General features: G+C 45.1%; 1 protein-coding gene across 2 annotated transcripts in view; it reads left to right on the forward strand.

Moving 5' to 3' along the window:
* The first annotated feature begins 2,315 nt into the window (after positions 1–2,315).
* The window catches only part of ACSL5 (acyl-CoA synthetase long chain family member 5), a 53,799-nt gene continuing 37,669 nt past the window's right edge, over positions 2,316–18,445 (forward strand). Inside the window, exon 1 of one of the 2 annotated variants that reach the window (XM_054503156.2) lies at positions 2,316–2,427. Coding sequence is in view for 1 of the 2 variants with exons in the window: in XM_054503154.2 (XP_054359129.1) it covers positions 4,470–4,608 (139 nt within the window). In the remaining variant the exon portion in view is untranslated. Of the gene's footprint in view, positions 2,428–4,326; positions 4,609–18,445 lie in introns of those variants that run through there. The other variant, XM_054503154.2, reaches the window with a different exon arrangement.

Consider the following 18,445-nt stretch of genomic DNA (forward strand, 5'->3'; position numbering starts at 1 on the left):
GGACTTGGAGAACCTTTATGTCTAGCTAAGGGATTGTAAATACACCAATGGGCACTCTGTATCTAGCTCAAGGTTTGTAAACACACCAGTCAGCCCCCTGTGTCTAGCTCAGGGTTTGTGAATGCACTAATCGACACTCTGTATCTAGCTACTCTGGTAGGGACTTGGAGAACCTTTATGTCTAGCTAAGGGATTGTAAATACACCAATCAGCACTCTGTATCTAGCTCAAGGTTTGTAAACACACCAGTCAGCACCCTGTGTCTAGCTCAGGGTTTGTGAATGCACCAATCGACACTCTGGATCTAGCTAATCTAGTGGGAACATGGAGAACTTTTGTGTGGACACTCTGTATCTAGCTAATCTAGTGGGGACGTGGAGAACTTTTGTGTCTAGCTCAGGGATTGTAAATGCTCCAATCAGCACCCTGTCAAAACGGACCAATCAGCTCTCTGTAAAACAGACCAATTGGCTCTCTGTAAAATGGACCAATCAGCAGGATGTGGGTGGGGCCAGATAAGAGAATAAAAGCAGGCTGTCCGAGGCAGCAGTGGCAACCTGCTGGGGTCCTTTCCACACTGTGGAAGCTTTGTTCTTTAGCTCTTTGCAATAAATCTTGCTACTGCTCACTCTTTGGGTCCATGTAACGCTCACTGCAAAGGTCTGCAGCTTTACTCCTGAGCCAGCAAGACCACGAACCCACCAGAAGGAAGGAACTCTGAACACATCGGAACATCGGAAAGAACAAACTCTAGATATAGCACCTTTAAGAACTGTAACACTGCGAGAGTCTGCGGCTTCATTCTAGTAGCTAAACATACACAGATCAATGCGGAAGCATAGGGGCCAGGCACTGCAGGGGTTCTCATGACTCTGAGTCAGGTGCTGTCTTGACCGACTGGTTGTGTGATTCCAGAAGCCTTCTTTCACCTGAAAAGGCCTCACCTATACAGTAGAGATTGCACATCATCTCCATGGTTTCTTTCATTTCTACCCACTGTTTTTGTTTAGTAATGATGCCTTGCAGTCGTAATGATCTTGGAATCAAGAATGGTGACTAGAGAACTTCAAAGTGGAAAGAGAGGCTGGGCATGGTAGCTCATGCCTATAATCCCAGCACTTCGGGAGGCCGAGGCGGGCAGATCACTTGAAGTCAGGAGTTCGAGACCAGCCTGGCCAACATGGTGAAACCCTGTCTCTGCTAAAAATACAAAAAAAAAAAAAAAAAAAAAAAAAAATTAGCCAGGTGTCGTGGTGCATGCCTGTAATCCCAGCCACTCTGGAGGCTGAGGCAGAAGAATTGCTTGAACCCAGGAAGCGGAGGTTGCAGTGAGCTGAGATTGCACCACTACACTCCAGCCGGGGTGACAGACTCTGTCTAAAAAAAAAAAAAAAAGAAGGAGAGAGTAGGATGGCTGAGCCATGATGCAGTAGCAATGCTTCTTTTTTATTTTTTTGAGACAGAGTCTTGCTCTGTCCTCCAGGCTAGAGTGCAGTGGTGTGATCTTGGCTCACTGCAAACTCTGCCTCCCGGGTTCACACCATTCTCCTGCCTCAGCCTCCCGAGTAGCTGGGACTACAGGGGCCCACCACCATGCCCGGCTAATTTTTTGTATATTCAGTAGAGATGGGGTTTCACCGTGTTAGCCAGGAAGCAATGCTTCTTATTCGAGCACCTTGCTAAACTATGTGTGCTGCGGACTGTGTTCGTGATTCCGAATCCTAAATACAACCCTCCTAGACTTGTCTCTCAGCCTAGACTCCAGACTGATTTGGCTCATTTGGTTGTCTTGGAGATGTTCTAATTCTGAAGGGGGCAGTGGTCCCTTCTAGAAGATAGCTGGTCTCCAAATGCACACCTCTGCTTAGTCTGAATCCTGAAGTTATAGCTTGAGCCAATTAAAGTGGCTTCTCATTTTTCTCTCACTCTGATCTCAAGGAGCCCTTTTTCCTCTAGTAATCTAGACCTTCCTCTTCCTATCACAATCTCAAGGATTGTGCCCCCAAAGCAGATGCAAAGCCCTGTCTACCCCTTCTCCTTCCCCTGAGGTAGAGCTTTATCGAAGGTTTCTCTTGGTAAACGTTAGCTTTCTGAACTGAGGGCTGTCTTTTTTTTTCCTCTTAAGCCCATTGCATAACAATCTCTTGTTTTAATCTTTTGCCCAACACTGCTTTTCTTACTGTCAGAGGTTACTGCAAGTGTTTGAACAGGTAACGTCTACCTTTGAACTTCTATTGTGACAGATTCAAAGGTTCCAGGGGAGTGTGTTGGCCACTCTCAGGACAGTACACAGTAGCTTCGGGTGTGTCCCAGTCAGTCCGAGGAGCTGTGGAAAGAGTAGAAGTGCCTGAATGTGGTGCTGAATCAATACAGCCAGCTGTGAGGGGAGCACTTCCTGGACCCAGGAAGGGAGAGTCTCCTTCCAAGGTAAGCTGCAATGATACTACCTGCTCTATATTGAATATATCTGTGAGATAGTAGGGAGGGGGTTGGTGTGGGGAAAGAAAGTAGGATTTGTTATGCTCAGCCTAAGGCTGTTTTATAACATGAAATTACATTTAGTTGAATAGTAATCTCAGCTGACTTGTGTGGGAGGCAAAGAAAAAAATCAGTTGGAAAAGGGGTGGAGATATATGAGCTGTCCAAATGCTAGCAGGGGATGGAATTGGAAGGGAACACTGATTTTGCTAAGTGTACTAAAGCACACCAAGCCAGAATGTGGGTCTCCTTCATCTTCCATTAAGAAATTTCTGTCTCAGTGTAGTTAGAAGGATCATGTGTCAGCTGCTGAGGGCAGAGAGCCCCATTGGGCAGAGAGAGAGGAAGGGAATCAGCAGATATTCAATTAGGTGCTGGGGACTGTTCTGGGTAGATTATGTATGTTAATTCATTGGTGTATCTCATCCTATAAAGCAGGTGGTATCCTTCCCATTTCACAGATGCATAGTGCGTCTCCAGGCTGTTAAACAGCATGGCCTAAGCTACATAGCTCGAAGGTGGTGTGGCTAGAATTTGAGACTTGATTGGTCAGTTTCCACAGCCTGCCCAACAATGCAGAATTATTGTGGGTTGCCAAAGCTTTCAGTTACCCCCTGAAATCCTGAGGGTGTCACTCATGTGCACAGAGGATTCATAGGAATACAACTCTGATGGGCCTTTAGAATGACTCAACCTTCCTGAACTTGAGCATTTTTATTGGAGGAGGTCAATAAAAAAAAAAAAATAAAGCCTCATCTTCCCCTGGCCCTGAGCCCTTTGGTGAAGGAAGACAGCACTTGGTGACGGGCTCAGAAGTATTAGCGTGGCTGAGATTCGACACCCACTCTGCCATCCTCTGCTCTCCTCTAGAGGAAGTTGCCTCTTGGGGAGCTGAGTTCCTGAAACTCAGCAAAAGACAAGTGCTCCTCCAGCCGTGAGATGAGCTGGAGGATGGAATGCCACAGGCCCCCCTTCGTCTCCCAGCCCTTCATCTTTCTTCCATGTCCAAAGGCGGCTCCCCAGAGGCCAAGGGCTCAGCTCTTGTGTTCTCTGAGACTGTGGCACAGCTCAGCCTGGCTTCCTTAGTAGGAAGCTTTTAAGAACTGCTCTGTAGAAAGAACGAACCCTAATCTAGCTCCAGCAAAGAGCCAGGATGATGCTGAACTTCCTGTGAGCCTCCGTGGGGGATCGAGGCTGGAGAAAGTGCTGCTTCATTCTGAGGTATCTGTGAGGTGGGGAAGGGGTAGAAAAATTTGTTATTTCTGCTTCCTAATCTGAGAATGGTAGCTCCAGGGCCCCTCTGTAGCCACAGCCTTAGGCGGATCAAAAATGAGACTAATACAGGTCCTGGTAATACAGGGGATGACCAAGGCAGCAGAATAGATTTTTAAGTTAAGTTTTGAGATGTGAATGTGTCAGAGGGAAAGAAACCATACCAATTGAACGACTCACAGCCCTGTCATTTCTGACTTGCTTGTTTATTTTCTTGGCTTTGCCAGAACTTCTTCAGGGACCAAGGCAGGCAGCTCTGGCGACTGGAGAGAAGGGGTGGAAGGTGTTTGTGTGGGTCTGAGGGCTGAGGTACCCTCTAGCCAGACTTTCCGGTCCTCCGAATCCAGCAGGGAACAGCATCAACTCTGCCTCTGTGAGGCTTCTGATCTGAGGGGGCACCTCAAGTCATTTTAGTTTGTTTGTTTTCATCTTAGTTGAAAGGTGATAGGCCACAGGAGGACAGGGCAAATTGTGTTGAGGCAAGCTGGCTTTTGTGTTGGCCCTTGGGGGCTGAGGTGAAAGGCTTTGACACCGAGCCAGGGTAGCTTTGGCAGCTTCTCCCCTCCTGGTCAGAACACTTCCACTTTCAGTTGTGAAAAAAAAAAATTAAAACCAGGAAGTGAAGTCCCCGAGCACGTTAGAAAGCCTGACATGGCCTGACTCGGGACAGGTCAGAGCAGGGCAGAACTGGGGACGCTCTGGGCCGGCCTTCTGCCTGCATGGACGCTCTGAAGCCACCCTGTCTCTGGAGGAACCGCGAGCGAGGGAAGAAGGACAGGGACTCGTGTGGCAGGAAGAACTCAGAGCCAGGAAGCGCCCGTTCACTAGAAGCACTGAGAGATGCGGCCCCCTCGCAGGGTAAGGGGACCATCGAGGGGGTGTTATTCAGCAAGGAGGTCTTGTGAGGGTGTGACAGAGGCCAAGGGGGCATCCTGACCCCCAACTTTCTTGAAGCGACTTAAAATCAAGGGCCGGCTGAGTTCCACGGGCATGCCTTCAGACCCTGTGTCAGGGGGAACAACGGGAAGGAAGGATGTGGGGCATGCATGGGGCTCACTTTCCTTCTCCCAACTCTCTTGAAGGAGGTGAACCAAAACAGAGACCTCTTTTTGTGGGTCTGAGCATCCAGCATAGCTCCCCTGAGGTGGGCTGGGGGTTTGCCCTCAATTTTATGTTGGTTAAGACTGATGAATGAGACCGATGGGGTGGGAGAGACAGATGAATGGAGTTGAGTGTATTTTAGGAAGTAGGGCCACAGGTTAAGTCTCAGGTGCTGCTTAATTCCTAAGTACTTCCTTCCCAATGCCCACTCCCTGAGGGTCCTAAGGTGAACCTCAAAGACCCTCAGGGAGTAAGCACTGGAAAGGGACTCTACCGCCGGGGCTTGGTACCTTCTGAGATATCAGCCTTTTTTTGGTGGTCTGAAAGGTAGGATTGAATCTATAGCTCCAATGTGTAGGTGATTAGTATTCTATATCAGAGGCAGAGTCTTAAAAAGTAAAGTTAAGGCCGGGCGCAGTGACTCACACCTGTAATCCCAGAACTCTGGGAGTCAGAGGTGGGTGGATCACCTGAAGTCAGGAGTTAGAGACCAGCCTGGCCAACATGGCGAAACCCCATCTCTACTGAAAATACAAAAATTAGCTTGGCGTGGTGGCATATGCCTGTAATCCCAGCAACTCAGGAGGCAGGACAATTGCTTGAACCTAGGAGGCGGAGGTTGCAGTGAGCTGAGATGGCACCACTGCACTCCAGTTTAGACGACAGAGCGAGACTCTGGCTGAAAAACAACAAACAAACAAACAAATAAAAAACCATTGAAAACTGACTTAGTTTTTTTTTTAAAAAAGGAGTAATTGGTTTTGTTTATTTCTCCCTCCATATTCTGATATGGAGTCACTCTGTGGTAGTCCCCCCCGATTGATCAGTATTCAAGGTTAAACACAGAACATGTCTTGAAAGAGGCATGGTGTAAAATTTTATAGCCATCTTTTGTGTATTTGGCATAATAAAAGGAACAAAAACCTAAATAAAACAGGAAGTATAAGTGCAAATGCTTATAGGACAGGCAGATAATATAGAGAAGTAAAGTAGATGGTGTGTAATAAGATGCTAATGGTGGGAACTTTAGCAAAATTCGGAGCAGGCATACCCCAGATAAATGCATTCAAATTTAATTATTAAAAGAGAGAAAACACTTTTTAATCCAGACCAAACAGAATGTTTCGGCCTAGCCTGACCTAAAATAGTCTCTCCCAGGCTATATTGTAATTTCTTGAGGGCAAGACACCAACAACAATATCAGCGTGTCGTTGCATACCTAACCATCCACCTACAGTGAGACCACAGATACTACAAGGAGGCTGGAGATGGAGGAAGGAGAGAGAAATGAATGGAGAGAGGGAAGATGAAGCCAGGGAAGTACCAGTACACAGTAGGTACTCTTATATTTAATCAAGACAATCTTCTTCTTCTTCTTTTTTTTTTTTTTTTTTTAGAGGAGGCTCACTCTGTCACCTAGACTCCCAGGCTTGAGTGCAGTGGCAATATCTTGGCTCACTGCAACCTCTGCCTCCCCGGTTCAAGTGATTCTCCTGCCTCAGCCTCCCGAGTAGCTGGGATTACAGGCATGCACCACCAAGCCCAACTAATTTTTGTACTTTTAGCAGAGACGGGGTTTCACCATGTTGGCCAGGCTGTCTCAAACTCCTGACCTCAAGTGATCTGCCTGCCTCGGCCTCCCAAAGTGCTGGAATTACAGGTGTGAGCCACTGTGCCTGGCATACAGGATTTGCCAGCTTCTTAGAAACCAGGAATACAGTGTCTGCTCCTGTCTATCTCTCATATGCCTCCTCAGCAGATGAGCAGACCCTCAGCTGGAGTGCAGCCAGAGGTGACTCTTGTGCCTGGCAGCACCCAGCAAGGGTGACGCAACCCCAGCAGCCATGAGTCCAGCCATCACTGCTTATCACATTCTGCTGGAAATGCATCTGGGTCTGTTTCTCCCCTGTATGTCTGCACATCCTGAGGTCGGAAAGGGACTCTCTCACCAACTTGTCCTCCCTGGCGCAGGGCCTGACACTTCCTAGTTTCTCAACTCATTGTTTGAATGAATACATGAGATCTGGAGTTTGGAAGGTCAGACAGCCCATGCACTGCTGTGGTCAGGCCACACTATCAGCCTTCTTTGGGGGAGCTGGTGGATCTCCCAGTCTTCATGGCCCATTCTATTCTAAGAGTTGTGAGGTTGCGAGTGGCTCAAGTTGAGGATTTCGGGTCTGGGGGAAAGCTAGGTCAGAGACAGGCCATGGTTCCCTACAACTAGAAGTGCTCTGTTTAAATAGATGCAAAGGCTTGTTGGCCAGGTGCAGTGGCTCACACCAGTAATCCCAACACTTTGGGAGGCCGAGGCAGGCAGATCACTTGAGATCAGGAGTTTGAGACCAGCCTGGCCAACATGGTGAAACCCCATCTCTGCTAAAAATACAAAAGCTAGCTGGGCGTGGTGGCAGCCGCCTGTAATCCCAGCTACTCGGGAGGCTAAGGCAGGAGAATCGCTTGAACCCAGGAGGCAGAGGTTGCAGTGAGCTGAGATCTCACCACTGCACTCCAGCCTGGGTGACAAGAGTGAAACTGTATCTCAAGAAAAAGAAAAAAAAAAAAGAAATGAAATGAGGGCTTGTTAAGACCTTTGCACAGAAGTGGAGCGGCAGTAATTGTTCAAGGCCGTGATCATCTCTTTTCTTTTGGGACATCTCATAATAGAACATCTGATATTGGCAAGGATATGAAAACTGAGGAAAAGGGGAGGAAAAGGGAGCTAGACTTGATTGAGGACTTCCCATGTGCCTGACAGCATACCAGCTGTTCTACACACAGCATCTCCTTCAAGTAGCGATTTTCACCTGCTCCTTCTGTGTACAGTGGCGGGGAACTGATGCTCAGTGACTCTAAGTAACTGTCCCCAGGGCTACACATGTAGTAAGTGAGGAGCTGTTGCTCTGGTACCTGAAAGGGCACGACCTTGAAAGTTTGCCCCTGGCAATGACACCATTGACAGGAAAGCTTGTTGCCCGCACTTTGAAACTGTTGACCCTTGACCACTGGTTGGGACAGGCAGTGCAAGGGCTGATTCTGCAGAAAACCAAGGCAAGAAGTCCGCTTTCCCAACCTCTTGCCTCACCCTGGCACAGGTGACAGGGTCCTAGCACTTTGTCCGGCCTATCTTTTTACAGACCCCCTTATCAGATCCAGTGGACTTCTGACACTGCTTCCTCTTACCCCAGTTCTCTCATAATATACTTGGTCAGCAGCAGGCCTAGGATGCCCTTTGGGGGTGTTACTGACACAAGTTTTCCAGGGCTTGGGATTTGGACTGTGACTCACTTGAAGCCTAGTAGTGGATCAAGGTTGACTCTATCGACCTGAGCTCCTGTGGGATTTGTCACTTCTGGAGTCACATCCTGTGGGTGACTCAACTATCCTATGCTCTTAATGGACTGACTTAAGAGGCTCTTGGTATTTGATTTAACATGAGATCTCCTGATAAATGCTACTCAGCTCAACTGGCCAATGTCTGGCCCCACCCAGGCTCTCTGGAGTATGTGAAGGCAATGGCTCCAGTGGTGCAGTGTCTACACTGGGCCCCACGCACCATCTCATTCATCCTTGGAGACTTTTTCTTCCCCCTGCCACCCCCCTCCCCTCCCCCACTTTTAACTAAAGATGGACCCTCCACCTCCAGCAGAAATACCTCTTCACCATTTCCCTCCCCTAAATGTCCCACTTGTCCCACTTTAGTGCCTCTAGCACATCTGGCCATTCCCCTTCTCCACTTCCACTTGGCTCCATCCAACCTAATGAGATGATTGGTCTCTCCATGAAGAAAGTAGATAGAGAGACACAGACAACAGTTGAGAAAGATGGTTTGATGGCGGGCCCACTGGTTGGAATCATAGTTGAGATCTTACTAGACATCAGCTTGATTGGTAGAATTGTCATCCTTTTTTGTTTTGTTTTGTTTCTTAAGACAGGGTCTCACTCTTGTCACTCTGCACATCCAGGCTCCCAGGCTGGAGTGCAGTGGTGGGATCATGGATCACTGCAACCTCAACCTCCCAGGCTCAACAATCCTCCTACCTCATTCTCCTGAGTACCTGGGACTACAGGCATGCCCAGCTAAATTTTTTATTTTTGTAAAGATGGGGTCCCACTATGTTGCTCAGGCTGGTCTCAAACGATCCTCCAGCCTCAGCCTCCCAAAGTGCTGAGATTACAGGGATGGGCCATCATGTCTGGCCAGATCATCATCTTTGCCCCTGGAAAGAGACAATTGGCAATAAAGCCAGGGGGTCAAGGATCACACATCTTTGAGGTTCTAGTGTTCCATACAGCCGTCTTAACGTGCTCCAGTCTGCACTAACCTCTTCCTCCTTCAAACCCATGATCTCATTGCACACACTGAAGCATTCTGTAAGAGTTCCTAGGACTAGATAGACCCATAAGTACCCAGATGGCAAGAACTGTATCGGCCAAGTGTTCATCCTTCAGCACATGGCACAGTGCTGAACACACAGGTCCACAATTTTTGTTTACTTTACTGAAAATAAATGTATAGGCTGGGTACAGTAGCTCACACCTGTAATCCCAGCACTTTGGGAGGCCAAGGCAGGTAGATCACTTAAAGTCAGAGTTCAAGACCAGCCTGGCCAACATGGTGAAACCCCCTCTACTAAAAATACAAAAATTAGCCGGGTGTGGTGATGCGTGCTTGTTGTAATCCTAGCTACTCGGGAGGCTGAGGCAGGAGAATTGCTTGAGCCCTGGAGGCGGAGGTTGCAGTGAGCCAAGATCGTACCACTGCACTCCAGCCTGGGTGACAGAGTGAGACTGTCTCAAAAAAAAAAACAAAAAAAACAAAAAAAACAAAAAAAAAACACAGAGGCCGGGCGTGGTGGCTCACACCTGTAATCCCAGCACTTTGGGAGGTTGAGGTGGGCAGATCACGAGGTAAGGAGTTTGAGACCAGACTGGCCAATATGGTGAAACCCAGTCTCTACTAAAAATACAAAAATTAGCTGGGCATGGTGGCACGTGCCTGTAGTCCCAGCTACTCAGGAGGCTGAGACAAAAGAATCACTTGACTCTGTCTCAAAAAAAACAAAAAAAAACAAAAAAGAAGTAAATGTATAAATAAGTTAAAAGTGCCGAGAGTAAATGTATCCCTTGCCACACACACACTTCTCCAGCCCACCAGGTGCTGCCAAAGCTGAGGTGCATCCCATAGAGCACTGATCTCAAAAGCATCATGACTGCCTGGGGAATTAGCTTTATCTTCTACCGGACCAGAAGTTCTGAGCATGCTTTCCTGTGCTAAACACACTGCCTGGCACACAGTAGGTGCTTGAATACCCAAATGGATACATTATGAGGGAACCCGGACCTCACTTAGGTTGGGCTGCTTAGCGTTGCCATTCTCATGGCATGAAGCCCCTGGCTGTGGCATTCCTGAGGAAGACTCTGCCGACCGTGTCCTGCTGTGTGCACAGAAGCATGTTCTGTTCCTTGTGGGATTGAACATTGCAAACTTTCCTTCAGCAGACTCTCCTCGCTAGTTGCCTTTCTCTCAAATTATGCCAGTAGTGAGTAAAAGGTGAAGGTGGCTTGGTAACAGCAGCTTCCCATGGTGTCTCGGGTGCCTTGCTAGGTGCAGTGGAATCCACAGGTGAGGATGGTCACTATGTGCATGAGTGCTCACAGCACAGGGAGGCCTATTGACACACAGATCCATGAGTCACAGGAAGCCTCACTGGGACCCAAACCCGAGGAAAGGGCTTATTCTGCTCCACCTCTCCTATCTCTTTTGAGCTCTGGCTCCTGTAGCTTTTCCTGTGCAATTCAGCAGTAAAGATCCTACCAGTGGATCTGCATCGAACACTCTAATGGTTTATTTATGGTATGCTTGCCTATGGCCCAGGACACCTGTCTGAAGCCTAGACTCTTAACCCTTTCTCTGCCAGCTGTCTTACACATTGGGACTGTTAGATGCAGTCTAGCAATTGGGCTTGGAAGAGAGATATGAGAGGTTATTATCACTTACCTTTTAAAAAATTATTTAAGCAATCGAATTGAATCTTTCCATGGTGTGGAAACTACTACTTAGCTACCACCTGGTGTTTTAATAGGGCTCCCTTTGGTAATGCTGTCTCCCTACTCTGTCCACCACATCTCTGCGGAGATGATAAGAAGGACCTTCCCCACTGGGTGCCATGGCTCATGCCTGTAATCCCAGAACTTTAGGAGGCTGAGGCAGGTGGATCGCTTGAGCCCAGGAGTTCAAGCCCAGGCTGGGCAACTTAGGGATACCCCATCTCTACAAAAAACTTAAAAATTAGCCTAGTGTGGTGGTGCACACCTATAGTCTCAGATACTTGGAAGGCTGAGGTGGGAGGATCACTTAAGCCTGGGAAGTTAACGCTGCAGTGAGCTGAGCGTGGGAGGATGGGGCTGCGGTTAGCTGTGATAGCGCCACTGCATTCCAGCCTGAACAAAGTGAGACTCTGTCCCAAAATAAATATATAAATAAATAAAATAAGGCCCTTCCCATCTGCCTGGGGCCATGGCTATTATAAGACAGTGGCTTGAGCATCCACGCGCACTGGTGAGTGGCTGGGAAGTTATCAGCAGGCTGTCGGTCAGGATCTCAGACCATCCTTCCTTCATAGCTACTCGGAATGAATATTGAAAGAGACACTTTCAGGGCCCCTTGGCCCTGTGACTCAGCCTTCACCTTTGCTCTGGTTTCTTATCGGCTAGAGAAATGGATGAGAAGGTTTCCACCCACAGAGCTGCTGTCCAGCTGGATTACTCAGTGGCTGAGAAGCATTTTACACAACTTGAGGGCTTGGAAGAAGCTGTGTGTCAAATGTAGTTTTGGTATTGGGAGAGCCACGCTTGTAGAAACAAAGCTGAGGTGTATGCTTAGGTGCATTCACGTGAAATGCCACCAACCAAGGTGGTAGAACTTTCTAAGTTAGCTGCCTGTGTTGGAGGTGGGATTATATGGAGCTGTTCATTTTATTCTTTTTTTTTATAAGTGTGCATATTTCAGATGAAACAGTACACATCAAGTGTTACCTTCCCAGTGAAACTACTCTACGCCTCCCTAATTAAAACTCATCCACCAGGCGTGGTGGTTCACACCTATAATCCCAGCACTTTGGGAGGCTGAGGCAGCTGAGGCAGGTGGATCACTTGAGACCAGGAGCTCAAGACCAGCCTGGACAACATGGCGAAACCCTGTCTCTACCAAAAATACAAAAATTAGCCAGGCATACACCTGTAATCCCAGCTACTTGGGAGGCTGAGGCATGAGAATCGCTTGAACCCAGGAGGCAGAGGTTGCAGTGAGCCGAGATCACAACACTGTGTTCCAGCCCGGGCAACAGAGCAAGACTCTGTCTCAAAGAAAAAAAAGCAAAAAAACAAAAAAACTCATCCCCCTGCTGTACCCCCAATTCTCTTTCCCTGCTCTTGTTGTTGTTTTTGTTGTTTCGTGGTTCTAAATAATCTAGTTATTTCTCAGGCTTGTTGTCAAATTCCCCAATATAATGCAATCTCTCGAGGGCAGGGTTTTCCCTGCCATATCTCCAGCACCTGGAATAATGCCACATATACAGCCAAGCCCTTCAATAGCTTTTGGCTGAATGATGGAGTAGCCAAGACTTTCAAGAAATCCAGTCATGATTTCTCCTCTTCCATCTGTCTTTTTCTTGTTTTTTTGTTTTGTTTTGTTTTGTTGTTTTGTTTTTGAGACAGAGTCTTGCTCTGTTGCCCTGGCTGGAGCACAGTAGCACAATTACAGCTCACTGCAGCCTTGACCTCCCTGGCTCAAGTGATCCTCCCACCTCAGGCTCCCAGGTAGCTGGGACTACAGGCATGCACCGCCAAGCCAGGCTAATTTTTGTATTCTTTGTAGAGACAGGTCCTCACCGTGTTCCCCAGACTGGTCTCAAACTCCTGGGCTCAAGCAATACATCCACCTCAGCCTTCCAAAGTACTGGGATTATAGGTGTGAGCCACCGCACCCGACCTCCATCTCTCTTTTTCTATGAGGATTGTCTTTTCAGAAACACAAATGCATATATAATTCATTGTAATTGAGAAGATAATGCACACACTGTCCAAATATTTTTTCTTTCTCCCTGGCAGTACATCATGAGCTCTTTTCATATCATTACCTACAGATCGACTTTCTTTTTTTAAAATACCTGCCCAGAATTCCATTGCGTGGAAGTACTGTAATTTGTTTCATTATTCTCCTATCAAGGAAGGCTTTCCTAGGCTTTTGGATTAGAAACAATTCTATAGCTTTAATGATGATAAATATAATAGTTAATACATGAACCTACATCCCAGGCATGGTTCTAAGCACTTTATATATCCATTAACTCTTTTAATCATAGTGACAGCCTTAGAAGGGAGATACCATTATTGCCATTTTATAGATGAGAAACCACAGAGAATTAAATTATCTGCCCCAGGTCACAAAGAAAATGACCAAGAAGAGCTTGAGCCCAACTAGTCTGAACCAACATTCTTAACCTGTACTTTACATGTCATTTGTGATGTAGTTTATTGATCTGATGTCTTTCTATGAGATAAGTTGATAGTAGAATTACTAGGTGAAAGGGCATACATTTTATGATGTGTAGAGGGCAATGGGGACTTCTCTAAGAGACAGCACCAAATGTACATTTCCACAATTCACGTTGCATTTCTCACTGTTTCATCACTGGAATCTGATGCACGAGGAAAAGTCATGTCATTTAAATCTGCATTCTTAAGAACTATAAGCAAAATTGGATGTCTTTCCCTAATTGTAAATAACTTGCTTGTTTTGCTGTGAACTTTCAGGACATCCCCTCTGCCCTTGCTTTACTGGGTTGTATTTTGTTTTTCATTGTCATCTGAGTTTCTTATTAAAGAAATTAACTCTTAGCCTTTCTGAGGGGTTTGATACTTTTTCCTCAACGTGTCTTTGTCTCTGGTATCTTTTCTGCGGGGGAAATTTTTATTTTTATATAATCAAACTTGCCAACATTTCTGTTTATAGATTTTAGGTGTTATGTCTGTCTTGAGTCTTCTCCATGCCAAATTATAAGAGAAAATCTCTCCATACTTTTTCACCCCAACCATTCTTATGGTTTTCATTGTTTTATACTTAAGTCTTTGACCTATCTTCAACTTATTTTTGTTGTAGGAGTAAGAGAGTAGACAGCTTAATGTATTCTCTCTGAATGGCTAGCCAGTTGTCTCAGTACATTTATTTTAAGTGAAAAAATATCTATTTTGATTTGAAATGCAATTTAGTACATGATAATAGCATCTAATGGGCATGTTTCAGGATGATTTTATTAAATAGGTTTGTCTATTCATGACCAATAGAAAACTCTAGCTCTTTTTTTTTTATTGAGGCAGAGTCTGGCTCTGTTGCCCATGCTGGAGTGCAGTGGTGCAATCTCGGCTCACTGCGATCTCCACCTCCTGGGTTCAAGCAATTCTTCTGCCTCAGCCTCTCTAGTAGCTGGGATTATAAGCGCATGCCACCAGGCCAAGCTAATTTTTGTATTTTGAGTAGAGACAGGGTTTCACCATGTTGGCCAGGCTGGTCTTGAACTCCTGACCTCAAGTGAGCCACCCGCCTCGGCCTTCCAAAGTGCTGGGATTACAGGCGTAAGCCACTGTGTCTGGCCAGAAAACTCCTATAGCTCTATAGTAAGTATTTAAATTTGGTAATGATTACTGGTCTGCCACCTACCCAATTCCTGCTGTTTTTCAAAATTGTTTCACTCTTTGTTAAGTTTTATTTTTTTCTGGATGTACTTTAGAATTAGCATTTTAGTTCCTAAGAAAGCCTTCATTAGGGTTGCATTAAATGTATAGATACCTTTAAGGTGACAGGAACCTTGAATATTTCAGGTATGTCTTTCCATTTTTCTAGCCTTCTTAGGTACTTCAGATCAAAACTTTTAAAATATAGGTTTTACGCATTTATTCTTATATACACTATTGTGAATAGCATCTTTTTCATGACTTCTAAATCAGTTATTTGTATAAAATATAGGAAAGCTATTAACTCTCTGCATACCAATTTTAGTAACTGGCCACCTCCAAATTATCTCTTATAATTCGGATTATAAGAATTATCTCTTATAATTATAAAACTGAAACATACTAGTTACCTCTTATTTCCTTAGAGGGTTTTTAGAATTTCTCCTCTCAGCTCTTTTTTTAAATTTTGTTTTGTTTCTTAATTGGGAGATATGACCACAGATTTTTATCTCAGATCTGAATGTTGACCCCTTGGATTTTGAATCATTTTAAATAGCTTGGGTAGCTGAGAATAGCTTCTGTTGGGGGACAATCTACTGGGCTTTTTCCATATGATGCTTTTCTTTGACTGAGTTTTGTGAAGCAGGATCATTGTCTCAAATCACCTCATCTGTCATATCCCTAGTAGAAGAAAACTACTTGTGATACAGAAAAGCAAACTAGTTTAAGAAATGATTTTTTAAAAGCCCTTCATCCCAGGGCTCTGAGGAAATTGGGTGAAGGATCTTGCAACAGAACACACACCTGGTTCACATTCATAGCATATAAAGGAAAAGGTTATCAGATCTTTCCAGGTATGTTCATGATGCTAATGGTTTGTAATTTCATGTTGACCTTTTGTCATTACTTTTGGGTTTGTCTAGAAATACTGACTCTATAGCCAAGGACTGAGAGAGAGGTTTCCTAGGTTGAGGGTGGCAGGAATGTAGGAAAAATGATTTTAGAAGCTGGGTTAGAAATGGAAAGCCCAGCTCAAAAAGCAAAACTTTCATATACAGCCTCCTAAATAACACACAGCTCCCTTTGGAGTCATTATAAGTTGTAAAGACTTTTGACATAGTCTCTAGGAGACAGTAGGTAATTCCTAGTATGGAAGAATGTGTTAACTAATTGGGTGTGAGAACTTGAGGATGCTGGTCCCTTTTTAATTAGCTTTCTATCACCATAGGATGAGCCCATACATGCAAGAGAACACAGAAATCAATTAAATACAAATTAATGAAGGCAGATTTTTTAAAGCTTATAATTGCAATTTATATCTTATTATTGCACAAAAAAATAATAGTTCTCCAGGCCTAAAAGCAATGATAATTTCCTTTATTGTCCTTAGACTTCCAGAAACTCAAGGTAACAGAATGATTTATTTCTTCTTTTTTTTTTTTTTTTTTTTTTTGGAGACAGAGTCTTGCTCTGTCACCCAGGCTGGAGTGCAGTGGTATGATCTCAGCTCACTGCAACTTCCACCTCCCAGGTTCAAAGAATTCTTATGCCAGAGCCTCCCGAGTAGCTGAGATTACAGGCATGTGCCACCAAGCCCAGCTAACTTTTTGTATTTTTGGTAGAGATGGGGTTTTGCCATGTTGGCCAGGCTGGTCTCGAACTCCTGACCTCAAGTGATCTGCCCTCCTTGGCCTCCCAACGTGCTGGGATTACAGGCATGAGTCACCGCTCCTAGTCCAGTATGATTTATTTCTTGGCTGGACTTTCTACCTACTTATCCCATGTAGATAACTTCCTTCCAACTCTTCTAAGCCTGGAGGAATAGATGGATCTTGAATAGTCCTTAATGTGTGTCAGAAATACACCCCTGTCACCATCCACCATCCTTATCCAATACCTTACCAAAGTATTGATTAGGGAGCAATCCTCTCCAGATTGGCCTTGAATGACTTCTTATGATCTAAGATTTGGGGGTTTGAGGGTGGGGTCTTTGTACTGCAGGGAAAATGAGTTAACTGAGAGTACATGGAATAAACAATTGTGACCTGGAAAACTGTTCATTTGCTCAACCATCACTTGTTGAAAGTTTTTTATGTGCCAGGCATGGTGAGGGCATGAGAGGCACAGCAGTAAACAAAATTAAAATCTCTGTTCCAAAGAGAACATCAGCACAGTTGGCACAATGAGTAATAAGGAGCTAGGACTATTTCCCAGTGAACAGTGTCATGGAGAAGAGAACAAAGTCCATGACACTGACTGGAAAGGTAAAGACAATATTCAATAAGGTGATCAGAAACAGTGAGCCTCCGTGGAAGTGACATTTGAGGTGAAGCCTGACCTATCAGCAATACACAACCATTTCAGACCTGGGGAAATGTTCCAGGCAAAGAGAAGAGCAAATATAGAGGCTTTGAGATGGGAACAGACTTCGAATAGGGTTTGAGTGGGATATATACATAGGAAAAATACAATCTTTTAAAAGATAGAGACTATCAAAAGAAAATGATTTTTAGCCAATAGGGATAGTATGAAAGATTCATAGCAATAAACATAGTTGACCAAAAATTTAAATATTAGAGTAGAAGGAGCCATTTAGGACATTTATCCAAAGAAAATGAGACTAAATGAAGACATGCTGCCCCAAGTCCACAAAAGGAAAAAAATCCGAAGCTGAATATGGGGTGATCATAACCTAGACACCAAGAATGGTCCAGGAAGCGTGCACAGAGGTGTGAAGGCAGAAGGCGTCCTTCAGCTAACTTGGGAATAAAACATGTTAGGAGCCAGGAGATGAGTGACTGTGGCTCCAGTCATCCATCCACAGGGGAGGGGAAGGCCCTGGAGTGGAGCAAGGACAAGGATGGCGGACAAATGGGCATCCTGGGGTCTGAGGCCAAGGCATGTCACCATCACCACGTCAAAAAGTGGAATAAGCCTTTTGACCTGGGACATCCTGGTGTGTATTGGGACTTGTTCAGCTATTTGTATATTACGTGAAACAGGAAATCCCAGACACAGCATGACAGAGCTCTCTTTCCTCTTTTCTTTACCACTATTGTGCTTCTCCCTACCGTAACCAGGAGTGACGTTAAAAGGAAGAGGAAATGCCAGTCACGCCCACTGCTTGCAGGGGATTCTGTGGAGTGACTAAACCAGAACTGTAGTTCGAGTCACACAGGCCATGTGACAAAAGGAGGGTGACTTTTTTTCCCCTTGTTTATTTGAACTTACTTGGAAGTGTTAACAGATTCTAATGGTTAGAATGGTAAACAGAGCTTCCGACTCCTGTCATGGTCTGACCCAGGAGTCTCACCTTCTCTCAGGCCCTTAGTTTCTTCCACTTAAACAGTGAGAGAGTTACATGATACGGTTGCAAATCCTCTCAGCACTAACCTTGTAAGGTTAAAAATGTTTGAGTGTATTGGGCGTTAAAAAGGAGACTATACATCAGGCACAGTGGCTCACGCCTGTAATCCCAGCACTTTGGGAGGCTGAGGTAGGAAGATCACTTGAGCCCAGCAGTTCAGAACCAGCCTGGGCAACATAGTGAGACCCCATATCTAAAAAAAAATTGTTAATTGTAAAAAAATAAAAATAAAAAAGAGATTATCAAGATAGTAAAAAGACAACCTACAGAATGGAAGAAAATATTGCAAATCATATCTCTGATAAGTGTTGTGTGTGTGTATATATATATATATGACCTAATTTTTAAATGGGCAAAAGACTTGAGTAGACATTTCTTCAAAAAAGAAATACAAATGGCCAAGAAGCACATAAAAAGAAGCTCAACATCCTTAGTCATTAGAGAAATGCAAATCAAACCCACAATGAGATACCACTTCACACCTATTAGAATGGC

Source organism: Pongo pygmaeus, chromosome 8 (assembly GCF_028885625.2).
Source record: "Pongo pygmaeus isolate AG05252 chromosome 8, NHGRI_mPonPyg2-v2.0_pri, whole genome shotgun sequence".
Classification (NCBI taxonomy): domain Eukaryota; kingdom Metazoa; phylum Chordata; class Mammalia; order Primates; family Hominidae; genus Pongo; species Pongo pygmaeus.